Source organism: Sorex fumeus, unplaced genomic scaffold, assembly GCF_029834395.1.
Source record: "Sorex fumeus unplaced genomic scaffold, SorFum_2.1 ptg000047l, whole genome shotgun sequence".
NCBI classification, from domain to species: domain Eukaryota; kingdom Metazoa; phylum Chordata; class Mammalia; order Eulipotyphla; family Soricidae; genus Sorex; species Sorex fumeus.
In genome coordinates this window covers 41,804,380-41,829,185 of record NW_026606104.1, presented here as the reverse complement: position 1 = coordinate 41,829,185, position 24,806 = coordinate 41,804,380, and the positions used below count along the sequence as shown (strand labels likewise).

Genomic DNA, 24,806 nt, shown 5'->3' with positions numbered 1-24,806 from the left:
TTCGAAATTTTAACAATTAAATCTGAAGGGATTTCTGCCAAAACCTGCTGGGTTCGAAGATTTGTTCTTGAGTGTCTTGGATCATGGTCGTTAAGCAACTTGATCAGGAGCCAGAAAGGCTGTTCATGGGCGTCAACTCGGGGTCTCATTGGGGTGGGGAGGAAAGGGCCAGCTCTATCCCCATACTGTGAAGCCCTGCTTGTCTCATCACTGAGGGCCCAAACCTGACTGTCCAATGGCCTCTGGAGGATGGTGGCCACTGAGCCTCCTATGGGGAGCAGGCGGAGGGACAGCATCCTTCCCCCCTGGAATGGCCCAGCAACAGTAACCTACTGTGGGGTCCAGATGCATTTCTGCCAAGAGCCACTGGGTTCCGAGATTTGTTTCTGAGTCTCTGGGATCATGGCCGTTAAGCAGCTTGATCAGGAGCCAGAGAGGCTGTTCGTGGTCGATGACTCGGGGTCTTGTTGGGATGGGGAGGAAAGGGCTTGCTCCACCCCCATCCCGTGAGGGCCTGCGTGTCTCGTCACTGACTGTCCAGTGGCCTCTGGAGGATGGCATCCACTGGGTTGCCAGGGGGAACAGGCCAAGGCACAAAACCTATTCCCACCTGGGGTGGCCCAGCACCGGTAACCTACTGCAGGGACCGGACGCATTTCTGCCAAAAGCCCCTGGGTTCCTCGATTTGTTTGAGTCTCTGAGATCATGGCCATTAAATGGCTTGATCAGGAGCCAGAGAGGCCGTTCATTGGCGGCGACTCGGGTCTCGTTGGGATGGGCAGGAAAGGGCCGGTTCCACACCCATCCCGTGAGACCCCACGTGTCTTGTCACTGTGGGCCCAAACCTGACTGTCCAATTGCCTCTGGCGGATGGTGGCCACTGAGTCGCCAAGGGAAAGCAGGCAGAGGGACATCACCCTTTCCCCCCTGGGGTGGCCTGGCAACAGTAACCTACTGCATGGTCCGGACACATTTCTGTCAAAAGTTGCTGGGTTTTGAGATTTGTTACTGAGTCTCTGGGATCATGGCCCTTAAGCAACTTGATCAGGAGGCAGAGAGGCCCCCTGGTGGTCTGGTGACCACCATCCTCTGGAGGCCACTGGACAGTCAGGTTTGGGCCCACAGTGATGAGACACGTGGGGCCTCATGGGATGGGTGTGGAGCCAGCCCTTTCCTCCCCGTTCCAATGAGACCCTGAGTCGCTGTCCACGAATCTGGGGTTTTAAAAAAGGGGTGGGGTGAGGGGCAGAGGTTGAGATTGACTCTGGAGTCTCAGGTCACTCCTAGAAGTTGAATTCGGTGTTTTGCTCACTTCAAACAATAAAACGAAACCATGCTTTTAGTATGCTGCCACCAGGGGGCGGTGTGATTTGTCCGCTGATAGAAACCTCCATCAAATTTAAACGATGTTTTTCAAAAAAGGTAAACATCTAAAGAATTACTTAACTTCATACAAGTTTTAAAGATTAAGAAAATATTTCAGGGACTGTAGCGAGCATAGTGGGTAGGGTGCTTGCTTCTCATGTGGCCGACCTGCGTTGGATCCCTGGCGCGGGATAAGGTTCCCCAGGACTGCCAGGAGTGAGCCCTGAGCACTGCTGGCTGTGGCCCCAAAACAAAAAACAAAACAAAATCGGAAAACACTCCAGGTGAAAGTACCTGAATACAAGTTGGTTTGTTCTTCCCAAATCCTTAAATCTTTTTACTATCTTGAACTTTGGGTTCTCCCATGGTCTGTATATCCTTTTCTGTTTAACTTGCATCCATGCTGGCATTCACCCCAAATCTTTTCACACCAAAATGATACACTGCGAAAAGCAGGAACTTATCTGCTCCCACTTTGCTTCAATGACCTCAGCTCTCCTAAACTACAGCCTCCTTCAACTGGGTTTGAACTCTTGACTGCCAACCACACTAGAATGCATATTCCTCTGATTGTGGCCCTTGGTCTCTGCAAATGTTCCAGAGCTGTGCACAAAGCTGATGATGCACAGTTTATTGAATTTAGTAGTAAATTCCCATTTCCCAGCAGAGGAAACAGACTTTCAGAGGGAGATGATGGTGATGATGATGAAAATTGATATTTCTGTTGTACCAGTGCCAGACATATTTCTATTCTGGGGCCACACACTGTGAGCACTCAGGGCTTCTGGCTCAGTGCTCAGGGATCACCCCCGGAGATTCTTGGGGAACAGGATGTGGTGACTGAGATCAAACAGGGTCGGTTATGTTCAAGGCAAGAACTTTACCGGTGTACTGTCTCTTCGGCCCCACTAAATAGACTAACTCATTTAGTGCCTCCAGTAAAGCTAGGAGATAGGTTCTATTAGTACATTACTGAGAGAATCAGGAATGGAAGCGGAGATATTTGGGATGGCGAACAGCTGAAGGAGAAAGAAGGGGTTGGAGGTGAGGGTATGCGTCATCATCCCTTTCACCTGCTCAGGAATTAACGGTGGGTAGATGCTCAGTATTTGTGGGATCCCTGTATTAAAGCTCCATAATCACCAGGAGGTAGGCCAGGGGAGCAAGCGCCCCCTGGTCACCCCTCTCCACTCTGATGGGCAGTAGGAGGTTAATTGGCACGGCATATGGCACCTCACTCCCACCTTCTCTTCCAGTTAGAGAATTCCTAAAAGAAAGGCAAGTTCCGGTGGAAGACTAGTGGATGCCAAGAGGCATTTGTCCATTCATTCTTTTTGCCCAGGGTTGAGAATTTGCAGAGAAATGCCCCTTCCTCCCAAATCCTCCAAGGACCCAGGGCCACACATGTCCTGCCTCCCCAAACATCATCTCTGGTTGGCTGTGCAAGCTCGAACAGGACCCCCATCTGCTCACCTACAGAACTGTAGTGAGGGTCCCACTGAGAGAAGCCCTGGGAGCACCTGTCCCAAGCTCCTCCTCCTTGAGCTCATGTGCTTCGCCCTTCCCTGCTGGCCTGGGCTACAAAGTGGGTCTCGGGGTGGTTGGTTGCTGGAAGGAGTCAAAGGCTCCTCAATTCCCGCCACTCTGAGCCTCTGAGACTCTACCACCTGCCATGTTTGTTGTGGGTGTAGATGAGCCGAGATGGACCCCAGGCCTGGCTGGAGGGAAGTGTCCAAGTTTTGTGTCTTGTTACCATGGGAAATCAGAAGATGGTCTTAGAGCCCAAGGCTGACCTTCAAATTCTAGTGCCCCCACCTATTTTTTTATCCCCTAATTTAAAGGATTTTCATCTTTTCTTTCTGGTTCCTAAAATGCACTCTTCAAAACTGGCACATACTTTTATCTTTTTAAGTGAAACAGTTTTATTTAGGGCTGGAGAGACAGAACAGTGGGTAAGGTGTCTGCATTGCATGCGCTGACCTGGGTTTGATCCCTGGAATCCCATATGGCCTCTGAGTCCCACCAGGAGTAATTTCTTAGTGCAGAGTCAAGAGCAACCCCTGTGTATAGCCAGGTGTAGCTCAACACCGCCCCCCCCACCCCCCAAATAGTTTTATTTAAAGAAATTTGCTTAAGGAAACGTAAGAGGAAAGTGGTAAGAGAGAATGTGCTCAAGAGAGACTGCGGGCCTTACCAGCGGGGAGGCTGGGAACACACCTCAGGCAGGTCTGTCTACAGAGCCAACACTGGCACTCGATCGCTGAACAGTCTCTAGTGCCCGTTCTCTCAGCCTGCAAACATTTATTGAGCACCATGTGCCAGGCGCAACCCTCCATTCTAGAGGCCTAGCACTGAACAGGACAGACAACATTCCCTGCCCTCCTGGGACTGGTTACTTCTCTCAGGGGAGACAGACACAAAAGAGTGAACTGGGGCTGGAGCGGGCAGGGGGTTTGCCTAGCACGTGGCTGCCTAGGCACGATCTGCGGCATCCCACAGGGTCCCCTGAGCACCGCCAGGAGTAGTTTCTGAGCGCAGAGCCAGGAGTGACCCCTGAGCATCGCTGGGTGTGACCAAAAAAGCAAAATACTAAAGAGTAAAACTGGAAAACGCAGCAAACGGCAACTTTGCAGAAAAGGGGGACAGAGACTATTTGGTGAGCTGGTCTGGGAGGGACTCCTGGGGTTACATTTGAATAAAGATCAGAGGGAGGTGAGGATATGAGTCAGACATTCTAAAAAGAGAAAACAATGATCACAGCTAAAGGAGCCTAACAGGACAGAAGGGCCAAATGTGATGTGGGAGCCTTGAAGTCTCTGGAAAGGGAAAAAGACCATCAGGTAAGAGCTGAGGGACCCTGGGTTACCTACGCACTTAGTTCAGATCCGTCTTTACTGGTAACAAACCAACCACGTTAACGGAAGCTGGTAATAATTGGGGAAACTGGGTCTGGGCTTTATGGGAACTTCCATACCATCCAATCAATTATTCTATAAATTGAAACTGGTTTCTGTTTATTTTCTTTGAATTGGGGGGAGGCATGTATTTGACCACCACCTGCAGTGCTCAGGGGCTATTCCCAACTCTGTGTTCAGGAGTAACCCCTGGCAGTGCTCAGAGAACCATATATGGTGCCAGGGATCTGAACCAGGATGATGGCCATATGCAATTGCCTTACCTCCTTGACTATCTGCTTATTTTTTGTTTGGGGGGTGCAGCAGTGCTCTAGGACTATTTCTGGCTCTGTGTTAAGGGGTGGCCCCTAGTGGGGTACGCTGGGCCCATCTGCAGTACCAGGGTTGAACTGGGATAGCCACATGCAAGACAAGTACCTACCTTAATTGCAGTACTCCCTGGGGTAAATATTTGGATATTCTTCTGGATAAATACTGGGGTAAATATTCTTTTGGATGAACATTTAGTTTTTCAACATTTAGACAAGAAGTGCAGCCACCCAAGGCAGGTGTGTGCCATCATGAGCTTGGCAAGGAGGCACCGCTTAATGGAGGGGAGGAGAGGTGGTGAGAGAGGAGGTGAGGAAGCTGAGCCTGCGTCCTGCTCTGAGGCAAGGGACAGGGGACAGTCTGGAGCACAGGAGGGATGCCCTTGGGCGCGTGCTCGGACAGCACCTCAGGGCTGTGTTAAAACCGGACCATGTGGGATAAGGGCTTGAAGAAGGAGACCAGTGAGGAAGGTCTGCAGAGTCTAGGCTGGAAAGGGAGCGACTCGAGAGACAGAGGCTGCTAGCCTAGGTGTGGGGAGAAGGGAGATCACTGTGCCTGCTGTGGGGAGAGGCCAAGAGAACACAGGGCATGTCTGGAGCCGAGGACAGGGCTAAGCGGGGCTCTGAGTGTTGCAGTCATCCCCAAAGAAGCCAATCATTTATCCTTTTTTTTTTTTTTTGCTTTTTTTGGGTCACACCCTGCGATGCACAGGGGTCACTCCTGGCTCTGCACTCAGGAATTATCCCTGGCGGTGCTCAGGGAACCATATGGGATGCTGGGAATTGAATCTGGGTTGGCCGCATGCAAGGCAAATGCCCTACCTGCTGTGCTATCACTCCAGCCCCTATTCTTTTTTTTTTTAAATTTAGTTTTGGGGCCTCTCTCAAGTGTGTGCAGGACCTATTTCCAGCTTAGCGCTTGGGGGTCACTTCCAGTGGTGCTCCTACTAGGTGCAGGGTATGTGCACCAAGGAGATGCCCTCCAGGCATCTCCTTGTCCTAGAAACTGAATTTAATGTTAGATGTCTAGAGAGGTGAGATTACTTGGAGGTCAAGGGGACAGGGCAAGCCGCCTCCCCCCCACACCCACACACGCGCACACACGCACACACTCAGATCATCTCTTTAGGCAGATTAGACAGATATTCCCAGGGAGAGGGAGGGGAAAGGGGGCATCTGTTAGGAGCTGGCCATATCTATAGACAACTCTGGGCTGGCATGAGGGAGAGAAGGGGTTGCTTTCCAGATACCTGAAGCTGACAGGAAGAGACTGTTCACAGCCACCCAGGGAGAGAACGGATGCTAAGCCACCTGCCAACCAGGGCAGGGGCTGGCTTCAGAGTGTCTTTCTCTGCAGTCCCCAGAAGAACTGGTCTAACAGCTTATTCCATTCCAAGAAAAATCCACCTTTTTCCAAGAAAAACGAAGATAAGGGGCAGTGAGGGGGCTGGGACTACAAAAATCAGGAATGAAGTAGAATATAAAAAAAGGAAACTCGAGACTACACAGGTGATCCACGCAGACCCACCCTCCTGCCCTAGGGCCCTTTGTCACTGTTAATGCATGCAGCACTTTCTTGCTTGCCCCCTGGTCCTCATGTTCTCTTTTCTCAGGAATAAAATGGTACCAGGACTGCTTCCAGCTGTGCTAATGCATGAGTTTGGCAACTTGCATGCATTCATTTCTTCCTTCCTTGCAATAAGCCCCACCAGCCCACTTCCTGTTCCTCCTGGAACAACTCAGACCAGTGAAGGGGGGAGAGTGAGAGCTTTCTAGCGCAACACCTACAGGCTCCAATCTACCCAGTCAGCACAATCCTTGACCTGGGGGCTGTTCTCATCATCTCCATTTGAGAAAGTAAGGTTCAAAGGACTGTGGTACCATGGCTATGTTGCATCCAACAGAAAGCACCCTGGGTGTCAGGGGAGGCTTCACAGGACACTCTTCAACTCTTCTACAGAATTCTGTTGAATAAAACCAGGGCTGTGATCTTCAGAGCACCCTTGCCCATAGCCCCACTGCGAGAGGCCTGGGGCACTTCCCCTGTAATGCCCTTCCTGGGCCTTTTGCTTTGGTTCCTTGGGACACTGATGTTCAGCATGTGCCTGCTGCTGGGACAATGCCCTCTGAGGTGGGGGAGCCCACCTGAGAGGGCCCAGAGACCCAAGAAGCTGGAACATGCACCCCCCCCTCCCCAAGCTAACTCTTTCAATATTTCAAAAAGGCTGCACAAGTGGACTGAATTCGCTTGCTTTTCACCACTCCTGGGGTCGACCCAAAGTTCTATGACCCAAAGTTTTATAAGAATTTCTGCTGTGGACACATTTAAAGTTGGTAGTAATGAGTTCACATTTGCAGTTACTTTTGTTTGTTGTCAAAAATCCTTAGAGATGGAACTCATGTAAGAAGAAGACAATGAACGGGGCCTGGGGGAGGCAAGGCCTCATCGTTGCTTTGCCTTTGGCCCCAGAACTGCAAGTGGCTGGGCCAGCCACAAACCCACTCTTTTTTGTAACAACCTGTTTGCAGCCTGGGAGCAGGGGCTGGGATAGTGAAGCCGAGGGCACTCAGCGCCTCTTTCCCCACATCCTGCTTTCTACCACAGGATTTAGCCAAGGGAAAGGCCTATGAATCCAGTTTGAACTCCTTTTATCTTCTGCTGTGCTAACAAACTGCGCTCAAATCCTAGCAGCTTATGCCTGTATCGTGGACTGTCTGGTTACGGGCCTGAACGCTGGTTTCGACTGTAAATTCTCAGCCGCGTTGGGTCTCAGCCAGAGGACAGGTTCCCCGCAGAGAGCAAGAGGCCAAGTCTCCTGGTGACATTTCAAGCTGTCAGAGTTGGCGCATGTTGTCCACGCACATTCCATTAGTCAATTCTGGAACTCAGGAGGAGGCGGAATGCATCTCCCTCTCAGAGGACAAAGTGAGTGATGGAGAACGATAACACACATCTCTCAAGAGACTTGGGGCTCATTCACCCCAGGGGCAGGCCAGGGCGCCTGAGCTGCTCGGCTTCAAGCTTCAGAGAGCCCAAGGCAGCTGACTCATCTTTCCCACTGACTTCTTCAGCTTCAGTTGTCTCACCCTGGTTGTGCCCCATCCCTTTCCACTCAATTCCTTTTTGGGCTTATACAGGCCACACACTCCCTTCCACTGGCTTGCAACATAAAGAAGAGAACAACAATAACAAACTGAGATGTGCTAATGAAATTCTTTTTTTGGAAACCAAAGAGCAATTTGAATTGGTAGAGATCAGAGTGTGAAGGTGGTTGGCAAGGAGAATCCAGGGCCCAGGGTGGGGGCAGGGGTGGGAGTGGGAAGCTCAGGTGAAGGAAGAGAGAGGAGGGAAGGCCCGCTTCACCACTCCCATCAGCCAAAAGCAAAGCTCTGAAGTCCTGGTCCCAGCCCCAGGCTCAGAACACATCCCCAGCCAGGATTCAGCCTGCCTCTTACTCTCTCCCTTCCCAATTGCTCCATGCTGGTTTTACTTGAGAGACCCCTGGGAGGGGGCTTTAAAGAAATATAGGGCTGCAGCGATAGTACAGTGGGTAGGGCACTTGCAATGCATATGGCTGACCCAGGTATAATTTCTGGCACCCTGCTTGGTCCCCTGAGCACCGCCAAGGATCCAGGAAGCCTGCTCTTCCCAAGCATGTTGCAAACGGTTCCCACCCTCATGCTAAGGCAGAGACCTAGGCAGATAGGCAGCAGGTACCAACAAGGGGTCTTTTCGCTCTCTCTTCAAACTGCTCATCCCAAATTTCTCCTGACTGGTGAGTGTGGGTTTCTTGTTTGTTTTTTAGTTACATTTAAATTGTTCTTATTTTTTTAGGGTGCACTGGGGTCACACCCAGCAGCACTCAGAATGTGCTCTTCCTGGCTCTGTGCTCAGGGATCACTCCTGGCAGTGCTCAGGGGATCATGCAGTGCCAGGAGTGGGAATGAGGGTGCGCCATCTGCAAGGCAAGCACTTTATCCCATTTGCGCTCTCTCCAGTCCTTGAACTGTTCTATTATTTGCTGATATTTGGGTCATTCCCATTTATGCTTGGGGGTTACTCCCAGAAGAGCTTGGAAGACCATGCAGGGACCAAGGGCCTCCTACATGCAAAGCATGTACTCAGTACATGAGCCCTAAAATGTGCTTTTATTTTTAGCTTTTGGGTCATACCAGCAGAGCTCAGGGGATCATACTGTGTGTGGGGATCAAACCCCAGTTGGTCATATACAAGGCAATTGCCCTACTTGCTTTACTATAGCTCTGTCCCTAAACTATGTCTTTAAAAACCATTATTATAAAACAAATATTCTATTTATCATAAAAATCTTGGAACCTAAGTAATAAACAGAAGATGGGAATCATTCTGAATACAGAATCATGATGCCAAGACGTTCTGGAGGTCCAGCTGTGCACAGAGGGAGGAGGGCTCCCATAGTCTCCTTTTTTTTTTTTTTTTTTTTGCTTTTTGGGTCACACCCGGTGATGCACAGGGGTTATTCCTGGCTCTGCACTCAGGAATCACTCCCGAAGGAGCTCCGGGGACCATATGGGATGCTGGGGATCAAACCCAGGTCGACCGCAGGCCAGGCAAACGCTCTATCACTGTGCTATAGCTCTGGCCCCCTCCTTTCATTTCTTGAGGACTGGAAGGAACATTCAATGCTTTCAAAAGGCTTATCTTTAATTCTTATAGGACGACCTTAAGAACCCACCCTTTAAATTTCAAGCTCCATCTCTTATTCCTAATACATGTTAACAATTACTGTCAGGGAAAAAGTCATCTTTGGGGAAGAGCTGCTGTCCAGCAGATCTGGCAAAAGGAGGTGAAACAAGGCCTCTGCCTCAGGGGGCATGTGCCCTCTGGTGGCAGCTGGGAAGGATGGCTTTAGGGAGGGCCAAGCAGCCGCACCCCTCTCCTCTCCTCCGGCCTCCCCTACTCTGCTCTAGCAACTAAAGATGCTGATGGGGCAAACAGGCTACAGCTGCCTCACCAAGGTCCCTCTCAACCCTAATGGGGTCTGGTAGTGGGAATGAGGAAAACAAACCTTATCTTCCCGAGTCGACCAGCCCGGGCCTCCAAACAGCATGTTGTGTAAAGCTCGGGATGCTTAGACTAAATCAGAGGGATGGCAAGAGGGTGATTCCAGAAGTGATTCCTAAGTCCTGAGAGGCTGTAAGACGTGAACCTCAGGTACAAGCAGAGAAAGAAGGAAAAGCAGACACTGAGGTTGGAATAAGACAGAAATACTCATTAGAAGGTGCCAGGGAGGAGAAAGCATGGTCCAGATCAGGGAGCAGACCTTTGTGCATGCATGGGATGCATCCCTTCCTGGAACTGCTTTCTAAGTCGATCCCTGTCCAAACTCCAAGGGAAGAATCTCCACTCCGACTCTGACAGGGGTCCCCACACTGGGTAGGGATGGAAAGACCGCAAACGAGCTCCCTGCAGGGAAGTGGTGCCCGGCTGTTAGGGAATCTGCACCTGGCCGAGTCAAGCAGGAGTTTTGTAAGGGAAATTGTCAAGGAAAACAAGTCTTCAACAGAAACCAGACACAGGCAGATGGAACCTGCCACTCCGAGGGGCCTCCTTGCCTAGAAGTCGCGTTCATGCTGAATAGTACAGCACTTGCCAGAGACACTCCGTCTGATTCAGTCAGCAAAAGCTATTTCAGGTACACGGCCAATCTGCCAATTAACCCATCCATTCAATCAATACTGGGCACCTAACTATACAGACGTCACTGTTAGAGGTTCTCGGGTTTCAGCTGTAAAAAAAAAGAAAACAGACGAAATTATCCCTGACAGATATGTAATTATTAAATCAGCAAAATATAGAAAGCTTACACTCTGAATTTTCTTACTGAATGTTGACTCTTTCTGACCTGGGTGACAGTGGTTAGTCTTCAGGTTGGAAAGTCCACTCGGTCTCTTCAACAACTAATATGCAACGAAATCATTTGGGTTAAAGTGCAGATTCAGAGTCAGGCTGGAGAAAAGCCTTTCCCAGGGACTGCTGCTGCTTTTGGCCTGCAGAGATGAACCACACTTGGGGAGCGGAGGGAAAAAGGTTCCTCAGACAGTGCTCGGGATGCATAGGGCCACCACCCAGCTGATTAGGCCTAATGGTTTGATGTACAGTTCCGTTCCTGTGACCCACCAGCGCCACACCTGGTGGTGCCAAGATGGAGTGATTCGGGGATAAAACTTGGGACCTCATGTGTATCAGACATTCGCCCCACCCTTTAAGATATCTCCTTGACCCCCGAAATACCCTTTTGAGCAGAACTCCGGAGTCAGGCTCTGTGAAAGATAGAGCTAGCCTGGAACAAAAATTCTTAGCTAGGTCCCATCCTGCTGACTCCTGGCAGGTATTGCAAAGTTCTGAGTAATTTGAAGAGCACTCTTGTGTCATTCCACCTAGCACCCACTGCAACCTGTGCAAGAAGGCCACGCAGCAAGAAATAACAGGTCTGAGAGATGAGGAAATGGCACTCAGAAGAGGGGAAAGGCACTCAGGGGACCGATGGAGGCAGGCTAGAAGCTGAAGCTCATCAGAAGTGCTTACCTCTGTCACAGGGCTTTGCATGGCCCAGAGCACATCAGAACCATCAGACAGCAGAGGACTGCACTTGGCTAAGAGCAACTCCGCCCGGGAAGCAGTCAGCTCAGCTGTGCCCATCACGGAGAGAAGCCAGGAGCAGAGGGGTCTCAAAGGCCCTTTCACTAACCTAATAGAGCAGCTTCTCGGGCCCACCTGAGACAGTTCCGAATCACTGGTTAGGTTTTCCTTCAGATTCCTTCAGGAGTGAACATCTCAAGAAGCAATGACTGCAGCTGTCAGAAATGAGAAATGTGACACATATGCTGCCCGAACCTATGTGCTGCTTGCACCCACGTGCCCGAGCGCTTGTGGTGCCCAAGTACATGTGTCGCCCGCATCTCCCCTCTTGAGATGTGTACTTTCATGCTTTAAGGTCTAATGTTGGGATGTGTGTAAGGGCTCTCTCTGCCCTTGGAGAAGCCCGGGTTTTCTTGAAGCCCATTCTCCCACTTTCTCTCCCACCTCTCCTTCAAAACCTCCAAATAATGTTTTACTTTGAAAAAAAAAAAGAAAAAGAAAAATATTCACCCCACAAGGTGGTATGTCAGTCATTTTTGTTTTGAGACACACCCAGCAGTGCTGAGGAGTGACCCCAGGTGGTGCTCAGGGACCGTCTGTGATGCTGGAGATTCAAACCAGGGTCATGGCCTAGCTGGATGCCTGGGGAAGTGTTTTCCCTCCTGCACTATCTCCCTGCCCCAGTCTGACTGATGTATCTGGGGAAGTATGGGAAACCGGCAAGGTGGGGAAAAAGAGTAAGGCCCTTCCTTCAGGTGGGAGTCATGGGAAATTCTTCCTTCTCATTTTAGAGAGAATCTCTTGGGAAGATTATCAGAGAGAATGAAAACGCAACAGCTATTTCCTTATGTCAAGTTGGGCGGTATCAATAAAGAAAAGTTATTTGGCCAGTCAAAACATACTGAACCCTCTTTTTCTGTAAATATTTAACCAGCCAGCATGGCAAACACTGCTTTAACAGCTTGTAATAAATGATAAAATACGAAGTTGTGGAACTATTGTAAGATAGTTCGGAAATAACAAATACAACAGGAGATTCCCCTGGTGGAAAAGAACGTGCTAAGGAGAATGCTGTAAGCAGATCCTTCCTGTAGAAAAGGCGAAGGCAAAAGCCAAGCCATGGTGCTTTCCCCAGGGGAAGTCAGCTCGTGGTATTAAATGTGGTGTGTCTGCAAGAGTCGAAATACCCAAGACTCTGGAAAGTTATCCAGCAACAGGGACAGAGGCTGAGGTGCCAAGAGTAGAATTTTCCAAAACAGGAGCCAAAATCAATTGTAACAATGGCCAAGGGAGGAAAACAGGGGCCAAGGGAGGCAGCTGGTTCTCAGAATATGAAATGAGACCAAACTCTAGAAACAAAGAAGGATGGCAGACGTGATTACCTTGAAGTCAGTCCAGGTTCAGTAGCAGAAAGGAAGGAACCCCAACAGGATACTGGTCACAGAGTGGCCCCAGTAAGATTCTGGAAAATGATTAGAAGGAAATTTGCTCTCTTTCTCATCCACTATCCTCCAACCTCAACCCGAACTTGCTTTTCTAAGAAGGGTTTACCAGAAAACAAGTCAGCCTTGCTTCTAATCAGATGCCAGAAAGATGAGGGAGGCGCAGAGTAAGGAAGGCGGGTAGGGAAAGAGAATGAGAGGGATTGTGTCAGAAGACTAGAACTAAAACCAGCGAGAAGCTGGAGATTCCTCCCAAATTCTGTGTCTGCTCCCCACCACACGAGGCAATATCACTTGACAGGGTGCTCTGATAAGAGAATAAGAACAATAATCCAAGGCCCATATGGAACAATCTACCTTGTTGTGCCCTCTTGAAAAGTTAAAAAGGCAGAAAACTAGTTTCATCTGTAAGAAAATGTTTATTCTTTTGAACCCCACAGGAAAAATAAAATGCAGCCAAGACCAAGTTTTAAAACGAAAATGGTATTCCAAAAGGCAGCAGAATGGGGGAAACCTCAACAAAGTCAGTGACAATTTTTCATGTTTTTGCACAAAGATGAAAAAAAAAACTATGACAATTCTGGTAACACTTTCATGGTGACAAATTACACAAGATGATTCAAAAATGCAAAATGGCAGCAACATGCACACCTGGCTAAAGCTAGAAGTTTCTTTTTTTAAATCCCAAAATAAGATTTGTGATTAAAAAGGATGAGTCTTTTTTAATACTTCTATTTTACTGACTTCCTTTGTTCTACACTTAATTTGCTTTATATGAGACGTATATTCCAATTTTTAGAACTATACCTTTCCAGAATCCATGGCAAGAAAGCAAAACCAATCTATTTTCTTTTTCTAGTTTTCAATTACAATTTCGCTTTGTCCCTCCCTTTCCCAGCCCCTCCCCCCACCCCCACCCTGATTCTTAAACACTTCCAAAAGTTGCCAGTGCAAACACTTTTCTACCAATGTATAATATACACCTGGAACTGAAATCTTTGTGCAGCTTTGAGTTTAAAACTCTTTAAAAAAAAAAACAAAAACAAAACACCTCCTTGGCACAAGAGCTGAAGAATAGTCAAGTTTCTTTTAAATAGTCAAACACAAGATGAAGAAGAGTGAAAAAACACAGCTAAATGAAATGAATTTAAAAAAAAACCCAGAACCGCAGCTTTTATTAGCCATCATTACAGTCTCTCGTACACACACGCCACCCCGCTCCCTCACTGTGTGTGATCCTCGAAACAAGTCCAGATCCCTGTGATGCTTCTACTGAAGGAAACAGAAGGGAGAGCCTTAGTGTCACAACAGCCCAGCTCCCCACCAGTTTTACAGCAGGATCCGCAGTGAGCTTGAAACAGATAGAAGATAGATGATGGTATTGGGGGAAATAGTTTAAAATCGTTTCCTTTCGAAATGTCTTTTCCCAAGGCACTGTGAACAAGACTGCTGCTAGCAATTTCTCAGGGCTAAACACACTGGATGGGAAAATGAACATTGCAAACACAACCTCTGTGACAACCTCACAGCTGGTCTCATCACCTGAGTCTCCCCTCAGCTTAAATGACACCTCTTGAATTTGGCTGGTCCTAGGAGGGGATATGGATTTTTGTTTTCTCTAATACCAGTCACATCTTCTTTTAGTTATAAAATCAAAGCTGTATTAGGTTACTTAATCCTTTTTATCTAAAAACTAAGTTTCATCATAAGCCCACGTGAATCCAATCTGCAGGTTTTTCTAATTTAAAAAACAACGGAAAGGGTTGAGGAGCAAAAGACCTGACTTTTTTTTTTTCTTCAAGAGGAAACTGTAAGAATACATAAAAGGCAAAATTGGCTACTTGAAATCCAAGAATGGTTTTAATGTATTGGCCAAGAAAAATAAACTGCAAAGTTCTGTGAGGTCTTCTAAAAATTTACAAGAAAAACTGATGGGCAGTTCTAATCAGACCTGGATGTTATCTTCCCCCCCTTTTTAAAAATGACAACATATACAGTCCCACAAATACAATATAAACTTTTTTATCTTGACTGCCAGAGACGTTCCTTTGTGATGCCTTTTGGTAACCAAATGGTTGGGCTACACACAAAGTTGGCTTCATTTCTTCAGAGGTTGGTAAACAGAGGCATTGGGATCAAGTCCAGAGGGGCTGGTCTCCACAAATTTGGAAGAGTAGTGGGGGGAAACGGGGCTCAGGGGGCTGGTGGCAGCACTGTATGTTATGCTGGGCATGACGGCCATGACTTCAGCTATCTTCTGTTTTAGGTCCTTGATTTCCTGGTCTTTCTGAAGAATTTGTCCTGAAAGATCAAAGACCCACCATTAGTAAGAAGGGAGGAGTCCCCCAACACGATACCCACTTGGGTCAATCCTAAGTGGGCTCTGTTCAGAATAAAAAAACTCCGGCTTTGACAGTTTCTAAGGCAGACAAACTTATCCTGAAAAGGGCCAAGCAGTACATTGTTTTGGAATTGTGAGCCACATACTGGTCTTTAGAAAGCTTTTTTTTTTTTTTTTAAATTTATTTATTTTTAAAAAGGTAAAAACCATTGAGTGGAGTGCTATATGAATAGGCAGCAGGTCAGATCTGGACCCTGGTTAAGTGGGTGTGATGAGGATGAGGAAATTCAAAGACGTCAAAATCCAGGAGCCATGCTTTGCGCATAGAAGTCACCTACAGCAGTCTTGAGAGGGTGCTCATTTGTTTGGTATTTGTGTGTGTGTGTGTGTGGGGGGGGGGAACGCGTGATGGGGTTTTCATCTGACAGTGCTCAGGGGATCATACGCAGTACTGGAGATCAAATCAGGATCAGCTGCAGGTAAGCGAAGTGCCTGAACACTCATACCAAATCTCTCTGGCCCACTGATTTTGAACTATGGCTTCACTTCTTGAGCCGTAATACTTTTGGTTGTCGTCGGTGTTTGGGTCACATTTGGCAGTGTTTGGGAATCATTCCGGGTATTAGGGGACCATGCTATATTGGAGTTAAATCCAGGCCTTCTGCATAAAAATCATGCAGTCAGTCTGTGGAACGATCTTCCTAGCCCCAGCAGAAGTGCTTTTCTGGGAGCATACCTACCCCAAGCGTCAAACCAAGAAATACAGAACTGAGGCCCCAGGATCAATCACGGCAATTCACTCTCCTAAGGTTCTCTCCCAGCAAATGGGACTCTGGCTGTCGCACTGGGGTTCTTACTGACTTAACACTGCTCGCCCGGACTCTTGGCAGTGTCCCTCAGCCTGCACTTGGCTGTGATTTTAACATTCTCAGCCTCAGGCACACCCTCCCCATGATATTTAGTTTCTAGGTCCAACTGGCTCCTACCTGCCACTTCCCTATTGGTGCTTCCCTTGCTCTCCCTGCACTAACAGCTGAGAAAGGTTCCCCAACCTTCATGAAGCCACCCCTGATTTTTCCTGTGGTTTTTCAAATTCTCTGCCTTGACCACTAGCAACAGACCTTTCTACCTCTTTTACCCTAGGTGTAGCAATTCTCAAAACTCAGTAACAGGTGCCAGAGAGATAGCATAGTAGATAAGGTGCTTGCCTTGCATGCACTGACCCAAGATCGATCCCCAGCAGCCCATTGAGTCTCTTGCACCCTGCCAGGAGTGATTCCTGAGTGCAGAGCCGGAAGTAATCGCTAAGCATCACCAGGTGTGACCCCAAAACAAAACAAAAACACAGTAGTGGAGTCCAGAGTCAAGCTACCTTCATAATAACAAAGTATCTTTTTTCACACTTCTCTCCTCATGAGTTCGAATCTTTCAGAAAATACATGACATGTAAAAGTCTTTAACAATTTGGGTATAGAAACAGATGAGGATTAAATATATTCTGTTGAGTCTGTCACTGTCACTGTCCTGCCGTTGTTCATCGATTTTCTCGAGCGGCCCAGTAACGTCTCCATTGTGAGACTCTGTTGTTACTGTGTTTGTTATGAGTAGCTTGCCAGGCTTACCACGGGTAGCTTGTTGAGTCTAAAGTTTAAAAATTTGCTATGTAGTAAACAAAAATCTACTTTTTTCTATTTTTTGAAGTTAGCACAGCAGTAGGGCGTTTGCCTTGCACGCAGCCAACATGGCCGACCCGAGTTCGATTCCTCCGCCCCTCCGGAGAGCCCGGCAAGCTACCAAGAGTATTCGATATGCCAGACACAGTAACAACAAAGTCTCCAATGGAGACGTTACTGGGCCCGCTCGAGCAAATCGATGAACAACGGGAGGGCCTTTACCTTTACCTTATACAAAATAAAAGGATATATTATTTGCTAAGAGTATGTTTATGACTTTTTAAATAAACATGTTTGTGTTTCCTTTTTGTTGTTGTTTTCTAGGCTACACCCGGCTGTGCTCAATTGTGCTCAAGGTTTACTCCGGTGAGAGTTGGTGGCAAGGAGGTTTGTGTGTGGTGAATGGTGCCAGTCAGCCAAATGCCGGGCAAGTACCGTATCCACTGTAACTATCTCTCTGGCCGTTTCAAATTATAATGGATAAATACTGGTAGATGTAACTCACCTGAAAATGAAGCATTCTGTAACTTTATGAGTGTCAACACCAGAAAGTGAGTATCACTGTCATAACTGATCCCCCACCTCCATGGACTTACATATCTTATAAAAGACAATATAAGAGACATAATCTTGGGGCTAAAGAGAACAGAAGGTGGGATGCTTGCCTTGTATGTGGCTGACCTGGGCTTGATTCCTAGCACTTCAAATGGTCCCCTAAGGAGACAATTTGTAATCATGTACTCTAGCTCTTTGGGGGCAGGAGTAATCCGTGAGTGCAGAGCCAAGAGTATGCTCTGAGCATCACTGGGTGTGGCCCAAAGACCAGGGGGAAAAATCATACTCTTAAATTTTGTATCCCCTTTAACTTCTAATCAAAGTCTTGCACAGAATTAGTATGGATACTCTGGAAGTAAAACCTGAAATATTCCTTTCCTTCTATTACATGAACTATTTTAAAAATACTTTTGGGGTCTGAGAAATAGTACAGCAGGTAGAGGGCTGGAGCGATAGTAGAGCAGAGGTAAGGCAAATGCCTTGCATGTGACCGAACCAGGTTTTGATCCCTGGCATCTCATATGGTTCCCTAAACTTTGCCAAGAGTAATTCTTGAGTCCAGAGCCAGGAGTACCCCTGAGCATCGCTGAGTGTGGCCTCAAAAAAAAAAAAAAAAGAACACAAAGTACAGAGGGTAGGAGGTTTGCTGTGCCATGTGGTCAACCTGGGTTCAATCTTCAGCACCATTTATGGTGCCCCAAGCCCCACCAGGAGTAATCCTGAATGCAGAGCCAAAAGTAAGCCATGACCACTGCTATGTGTGGCCCCAAAACAAAAATTTCATCAGTAATTTATTGGTGGCTAATCAATTTCTTGACCAAAATCCAAATTTCTTTTGATCAGATCATGTCATATCTCTGTTCAGAAGCTGTCTGAACTATGTACATGCCATTTAAAGAGTAAAGTCCAAGTTCATTCCATGGGTACAAGGTTCAGCGGAGAGACTCCTGCTACATCTGACTCTGAGGTTCTCCCTGTCACTCAGACCTGGCTGTCCATACACTTGGTCCCTTAGCCTGAACTCCCAGATAAAATGGCTCTCCTCACCCTCTTCCCTTCTGTCCCAGCTCAAATGCTATGTTTTCAAAGTATCATTCATGTCACTCTACCAGCCCAACCCACACAATGCACACAGCCTTCCTTGCCATTGCTTTATCAGTTTCACTGCATCTCTAACCACCCGACATTTTATGAATTTGTCTATCACCTCAGAGATTCTCTCAGTGGCTGGCACATAGAAGGTCCCAGTAAATATATGCGGAAAGAATAGCCTGCCTCCTTTTAGTTAGTCTTCATTTGCAACCTTCACTATGCCAAGCAGAGCCAGCTGTAGCTCTGAATACACTGGGGCCCTTTTGGCATCGCTCATCTTGATCAAGCTTTCTTCTTCTTGGCACATCTCTACCTCTTACCATCCCCTACTTTGCTTCTTCAATGGGCTAATCCCTTCTCATCATTCAAAACCCAGGTCGGATATAAACTCCCTGGAGAAAGGGCCATTTCCAACTCTCCAGACTGGCTTAATTGCCGTTTCTTTATGCTTCTTGAAGATTCTGTACAGTTACATCAGCACCCTTTGGTGACTTGGCAGTCCTGTTTCCTCAACTCTGCAACCTCCTTAAGCATAGAAACTCAGAACTTGTTTTCTGTATGCACTGCATTTGATATCTCATCTCAAACTGTACCTTCAGAATGAATCAATGTGATGATTCCTACATGTCATTCCTTGGTAAGAGTGCATTTGATTTTTTTTTTTTTTTTGCTTTTTTTGCTTTCTGGGTCATACCCGGTGTGGCACAGGGGTTACTTCCAGCTCATGCACTCAGAAATTATCCCTGGCTGTGCTTGGGGGACCATATGGGATGCTGGGAATCAAACCTGGCTCAGCTGCATGCAAGGCAAACGCCCTACCCACTGTGATATCGCTCCAGCCCCTTTGATAATTTTAATAAACCATTGGAAAACTTTGTCTTTGGTTTTGAGTTTTACAGGAACTACCTCTGCATCCCCGTTCATTCTCAGACATATACCACAACTGGGACCCTCTATTTTCCTACCTTGGGCAATTTCGAGCTGTCGCTTTGCATCCCCCAGTGCAGAGAACAGGTCCAGTTTGATTCTTGTCTCTGCGCTCAGGCTGTTCTCCAGATGCTGTGTTTTATCTTGCATGGCTGAGAGGGCTGACATTAACACTTCGGTATCCTTCTCATTTTCCTTATACTTCCGAAGTTCCTATCAATATGACCAAAGTATGTTATAAGATAGTTTGATATGAATGTTTATAAATCAGTCTGAAATCACAAATTTTTACTATAATTGACTAGTCACAGAACAAAGAATCCTGCTGTTTCATAGATTTAGAACTTGTATTATTTATAGCAAGTACAAAATATATTTACATGATGATCTGCACATACAAAAACACATAACAGATAAATTGGCTTTATTAAGACTCTATAGAGATGACAATGGACTCTTTCTCCAAATAAAACACTTTCTTGGAGCTGGAAGATAATACAATTGGTAAGGCACTTGCTTTGCATGCAGCTGACCCAAATTTAATCCCTGTCACCCCAAGTGGTCCCCTGAACTCTTTCAGGACTGATCTGCGAGTACAGAGCCTGTAATAAGTTCTAAGCATAGTCAGGTATGGCTCTAAGACCAAAACAAAACATAACAAAAACCAAAGCCCCCAAAACACTTTCTTTACTATAAGCCTAACCCAGAACCACAAAAAACTTTCTTGCTGCTACACAGGGCCAGGGCGGGAGCTCAAAGAGCAAGTACATGATTTTCATACAAGCATCTCAGATTTGGTCCCTGGCCTGACAAGGGCCTTGGAGCACCACCTGGAGCAACTCCTGAGCAGTACTGGGTGTAGGCCTAAAACAATACTAAAGCATACAAAAAGGACAGTATGATTTTAGTTATGATTAAGAACACAAACAATTTTTTCCATGGTGTTGGGATTGTGAGGTTTTCTTTTTCTTTTTCAAACTTTAATATACTTTAACATTATTTGCAGTAAGAAATACATTTCTCTTCAGAAACATTCAGGGGTCAGGGAGGTAGCTGAAAGGGCAGGAGTGTATATTTCTAATGCTGGAACCCCAGGTCTGAACCCAGTACCATGTGGTTCCCTTAGCAAAGAAGCTGTGTGCAGTCCTCAAATATTTCTGGGTATGGCCCAAAATACCACAACAAAAAGATAAATTTAGGGGGCCAGAGCGAAATACAGCGAAGTGGGTAGGGTACCCCATATGGTCCCTTGAGCAATGCCAGGAGTGGCCCCAAAATAAAAAACTATGTAACATTTGGGTGTTGTATATGCAAACATACACACACACACAGCTATCGGTTGCTTTACCAGGTTCCTTTTTCCTTTGTGGGGGTTGTTAGGCCAAACCTGTGGCTCTGTGCTCAGTGTTTACTCCTGACTGTGCTCAGGGAACAATATGTTGTGTCAGGGAGAGAATGGGAGTTGTCTGCATGCAAGACAACCATTACTGGATATTTTAATAAGCTTTATTCTGCAGGATGCCATACTCAAATAATGAATTAATTGTTTATCATGTTTGCATTTTTCTAATGCAATTTATATTATGTACTTTATAATTAGGATGTTTACATTTTCCCCCTAAAATTTCTTTATTTATTGTTTGGGCTTTTATTTTTTGGAGGGGTTGTCACACCAGGTGATGCTCAGGGATTACTCCTGGCTCTGCACTCAGGAATTATTGCTGGGGGCACCTGGGGGACCATATGGGATGCTAGAAATCAAACAGATCAAATCCTGGTCTGTCGCGTGCAAGGCAAGCACCCTCCCCACTGTCCTTAGGCTTGGCCCACATGTTCACATTTTCAGTACAGGCAGAGATGCAAAACTTTTGCAAATTTGTTCCCATCTTTATCTGTTGTCTGCTTTACTACACACTTCAGGATCTGTCTCTAGGTCATCTATTCTATTCTACTGACCAATAATTTTTTTTTAATCTGTCTGTTCCACATGGTTAAATCACTGTAACCTTGAAATACATAGCATTAGTTTTAAATATCTCCTTGAACAGCCAAAGTCAAGTACTTAAGTAGACATAGCACCCCCGAGCCACTACAAGCTACCTACTCTATAGAAATGGCAGTTTTCCTTATCGTGCGCTGCTCCAAAGCACAAAGCTAGAGACACACCAAATGGCACCAGCTCCATGCAGATAGCGCACAAACCTAATGTAGGCAAGAGATTCAGTTGTAAGAGTCTTTTATTCCCACCTACCTGAACTTTCACTTCTAGGTCTCTGATCTGATCTTCTTTCACCTTCATGTCCATTGTGAGCTTCTTGCCCTCTGCTTCTAATTCTCTGATCCGATTCCGCAAGGTTTCAGTACACTCTCCCCTGTTGGAAAGGAAGAGAAGGACAGAAAGGGATTTTTATATTGCTGGACTAGTATTTCTCTTCAATTCCTGTGTCAGCTGGGTTTTAGTTTTTTACTCCGTCTTCTCATTCCTTCTGTTCTCTAAACTCTACAACGATGATCTAAAATAATCTTATTAATTAGGTGTCTAATATGAGCCAGGTACCAAGCTAGGTACTCTACTGATATCTCTCCTTTAAGATCATAGGGTAGGGAGCTGGAGAGCTAGTACAGTAAGTAGAGCATTTGCCTCTCATGCGCCTGACTCAGGTTTGATCCCCAGTATTCCATGTGGTCCCCCGAGCACTGCCAGGAGTGATCTACAAGCTCAAAGCAAGAGTAAGTCCTGAGTTCAGCAGAGTATGGTCCAATATCACCCCTCTCCCCACAAAAAAAGAGAAAAAAGTATATTGGACATATGATCCTGTTTTCCAGATAGAAAACAGACTAGAGAGATATCAAGGTCACATGTTTGTAGGTTAAAGAACTGGGATAAGAACTGAGGTTTGGGGAGCTAAGCAGCAGTACAGTGGTTGAGGATGCATGCCTGGTTTTGATTCCCAGCATCACATGGACCCTGAGCAGCATCTTATCTTTGAGACTTTGTGCTGAACCAATGGTCTGCACCAATGGCTGGGAATCTCCACTGGGGTCCCTGGACCTTCTGAGCATCACATGAAGCCCCCCATCAAAAATATAAAGATACCCCTCACCCACCCACTCACCCAATTTTGAAGGGCTATGCATTGTAAATTGTCACATACTTGGAGTAAGAAAAAAAATGTAGGGTGCCATGGTAGGCTGCTTCAAGACTATGGTTAGGACAAACTAAAAGAAGATGACAGCAATGGGTTAGTCTAAAGTTAATTATTTAGGTTTCAGAAAAAACCTACTGGAGCACATTGATGTCCTTTGCCTACCAAAAAGGAAGGTCTAGTGAGGGACTTACAAGTTAAAAATAATGAGACTCAAACTTAAACGGCGGGATCAGTGATGGAACACTTTATGTCAAAAACCTAACTATGAATAACTTTGTAACTCACGGTGCTTTAATAAAATAAAATTTGAGGGTGGGGGGAAGTTACTTAAAAATAAAAAGAGCTTCTACATAAGTGATGACAAACAGGGATCATCCAAGGATAAGATCAAAACAAACAAGCTTAAATGGAAGCGAAGGGTAAGATTCAGGGTAGATGCTAAAACTAATTTGCTGACTCTCAGTCACAGGAGACACTCAATAATGTGGTTAATAATCTGCCATATGTGTTTTTTAAAAAAGGGTGGATAGTGGAAGGATTAGGGACAGCACAAACTACACTAGATGACTGTTATGGAAAATCTGCAAGTAGGGTTCAGAAATTCCTTTAATGCTTTACAAATAAATAAACTATAATCCTTACATCCTAGAAGGGCGAGTACAGGGTAATATGAGCATATATATATATATATATATATATATAGATGCTGGTGGTCCAAGTGAGTTCAGCCATTTATGGTTTAGAATCTGCTGGGGGAAGGCAGAATCACACAGGGGAGGAGTTCTCTCTATTAATTTCTAAAAGGTGAAACGTTTCTCAATAATCATGCCATGCCAAACCTAAAAATTACTGAAATGACAAATACAAAAAAAGTCAAAGCAAGAAAGAATTACAATAGAATTTTTATGTTTTTTGGCTTGTTTTATAGTGCTGGGTCTTACCACTGAGTGGCATTCCCCAGCCCACAGATTAGATCACAAAATAATAAATCAGGAAACTTTAAAATGAAACAAATTATAATAATTTACCCTCACTCTGGGCTGGAGCAATAGCACAGCAGTAGGGCATTTTCCTTGCATGCAGCCAACATGGCCGACCCAAGTTCGATTCCTCTGCCCCTCTCGGAGAGCTCGGGAAGCTACCGAGAGTATCTCGCCCGCACGGCAGAGCCTGGTAAGCCACCCGTGATGTATTCGATATGCCAAACACAGTAACAACAAAGTCTCCAATGGAGACGTTACTGGGCCCGCTCGAGCAAATTGATGAACGGGAGGACAGTGACAGTGACCCTCACTCTGTGTCTGTAAACTCCAAAGTTACCTTACCATGGAGATGTAATTAAAAAAAAAAATGAAAGAAAGAAAAGAAAAGAAAAGAAAGAAGGGGCTTTGCACCCACAACTGGCCCTGGTTTGACCAACCCCTGGCACATATGGTCCTCCAAGCACTGCCAGGAGTAAATCGTGAACAGTCAGGTATGACAAAACAAAAAACAAAAAACAAAAGAAAAGGGGGGGGCTGGGGAAGAGGCCTGCTCTTCAAGTCTATGTTCTCCCTTGAACACATATCTTATTTGCGTGTCTGTCTCTTTGCTTATGTCTGCTCTGAAGAAGTCTGTGTTCTCTTTCTCTCCTATCATATCTAATATATGCTTCGCTTAAAAAAAAAAATGAAAGGAAAAACTGAAGTAGAAATTTAAAAAACTTTTAAATGCCAAAAACCAAATAGTACTTGCCTACTTTTCACTGGTGGAGAAACAGTCCACTTTTCATCACTCCAAAAATTCAATGATACTAATAGCAACTATTTATTTTTCATCCTTTTCCTGCTCATCTGTCATCTTTCTGACATTTAACAAAAACATGAGCAGGCAGTAGTTACACAGTCCTGAGCGAACCAGGATTTTACCTATATTTAAGTTAAAAAAAAAAAACACCTCTTTAACAGGGCAAGAGAAATAACTCAAAAGGGTGATGAGCACTGCTTTGTGTGTCGGAGGACCAGTTTACTGCCTCCTACGCTTGGTCCTCCAAGCACTGCCAGCACTCCCAGGAGTTACCTCAGAGTATACAACAGGTGTGTATATCCATGAGCATCATCAGGTGTGGCCCCGAAACACCCCCTTCAAAACAAACCAAAAAAAACCTCCCACAGACAGACACACCCAACAATAAAAAGTAATGACAGTTCTATAAAGGGAACAAAATTTCAAGGAATCGCTCTCAAAAAGAGTTGTAATCCTCAGTCTTATATAGAAAGTGACTGAAACCCTTTACCTGAAGCACTTTGTCCACAGACAGTAATTCCCTAATCTCACTTTAGATGATGAGATCACTGAAGGATGAAGTTGTTCTAACAGAGTTCAAGCTTCCACTGGAGGGGGTTTGAACTAGTTAATAAAACTTTATTTAAAAGCAA

The 24,806-nt window shown here is 46.0% G+C and overlaps 1 protein-coding gene across 1 annotated transcript in view; it reads right to left on the bottom strand.

Annotated features, from left to right (window-relative positions):
* Positions 1 to 13,798: 13,798 nt before the first annotated feature.
* MACO1 (macoilin 1) overlaps positions 13,799 to 24,806 on the bottom strand; it is a 71,891-nt gene continuing 60,883 nt past the window's right edge. The window contains exons 9-11 of the mRNA XM_056123277.1: positions 21,492 to 21,612; positions 19,279 to 19,453; positions 13,799 to 14,953 (exon numbers count right to left, since the gene is read on the bottom strand). Coding sequence (XP_055979252.1) covers positions 14,751 to 14,953; positions 19,279 to 19,453; positions 21,492 to 21,612 — 499 coding nt within the window. The 3' untranslated portion in view covers positions 13,799 to 14,750. The remainder of the gene's footprint in view (positions 14,954 to 19,278; positions 19,454 to 21,491; positions 21,613 to 24,806) is intronic.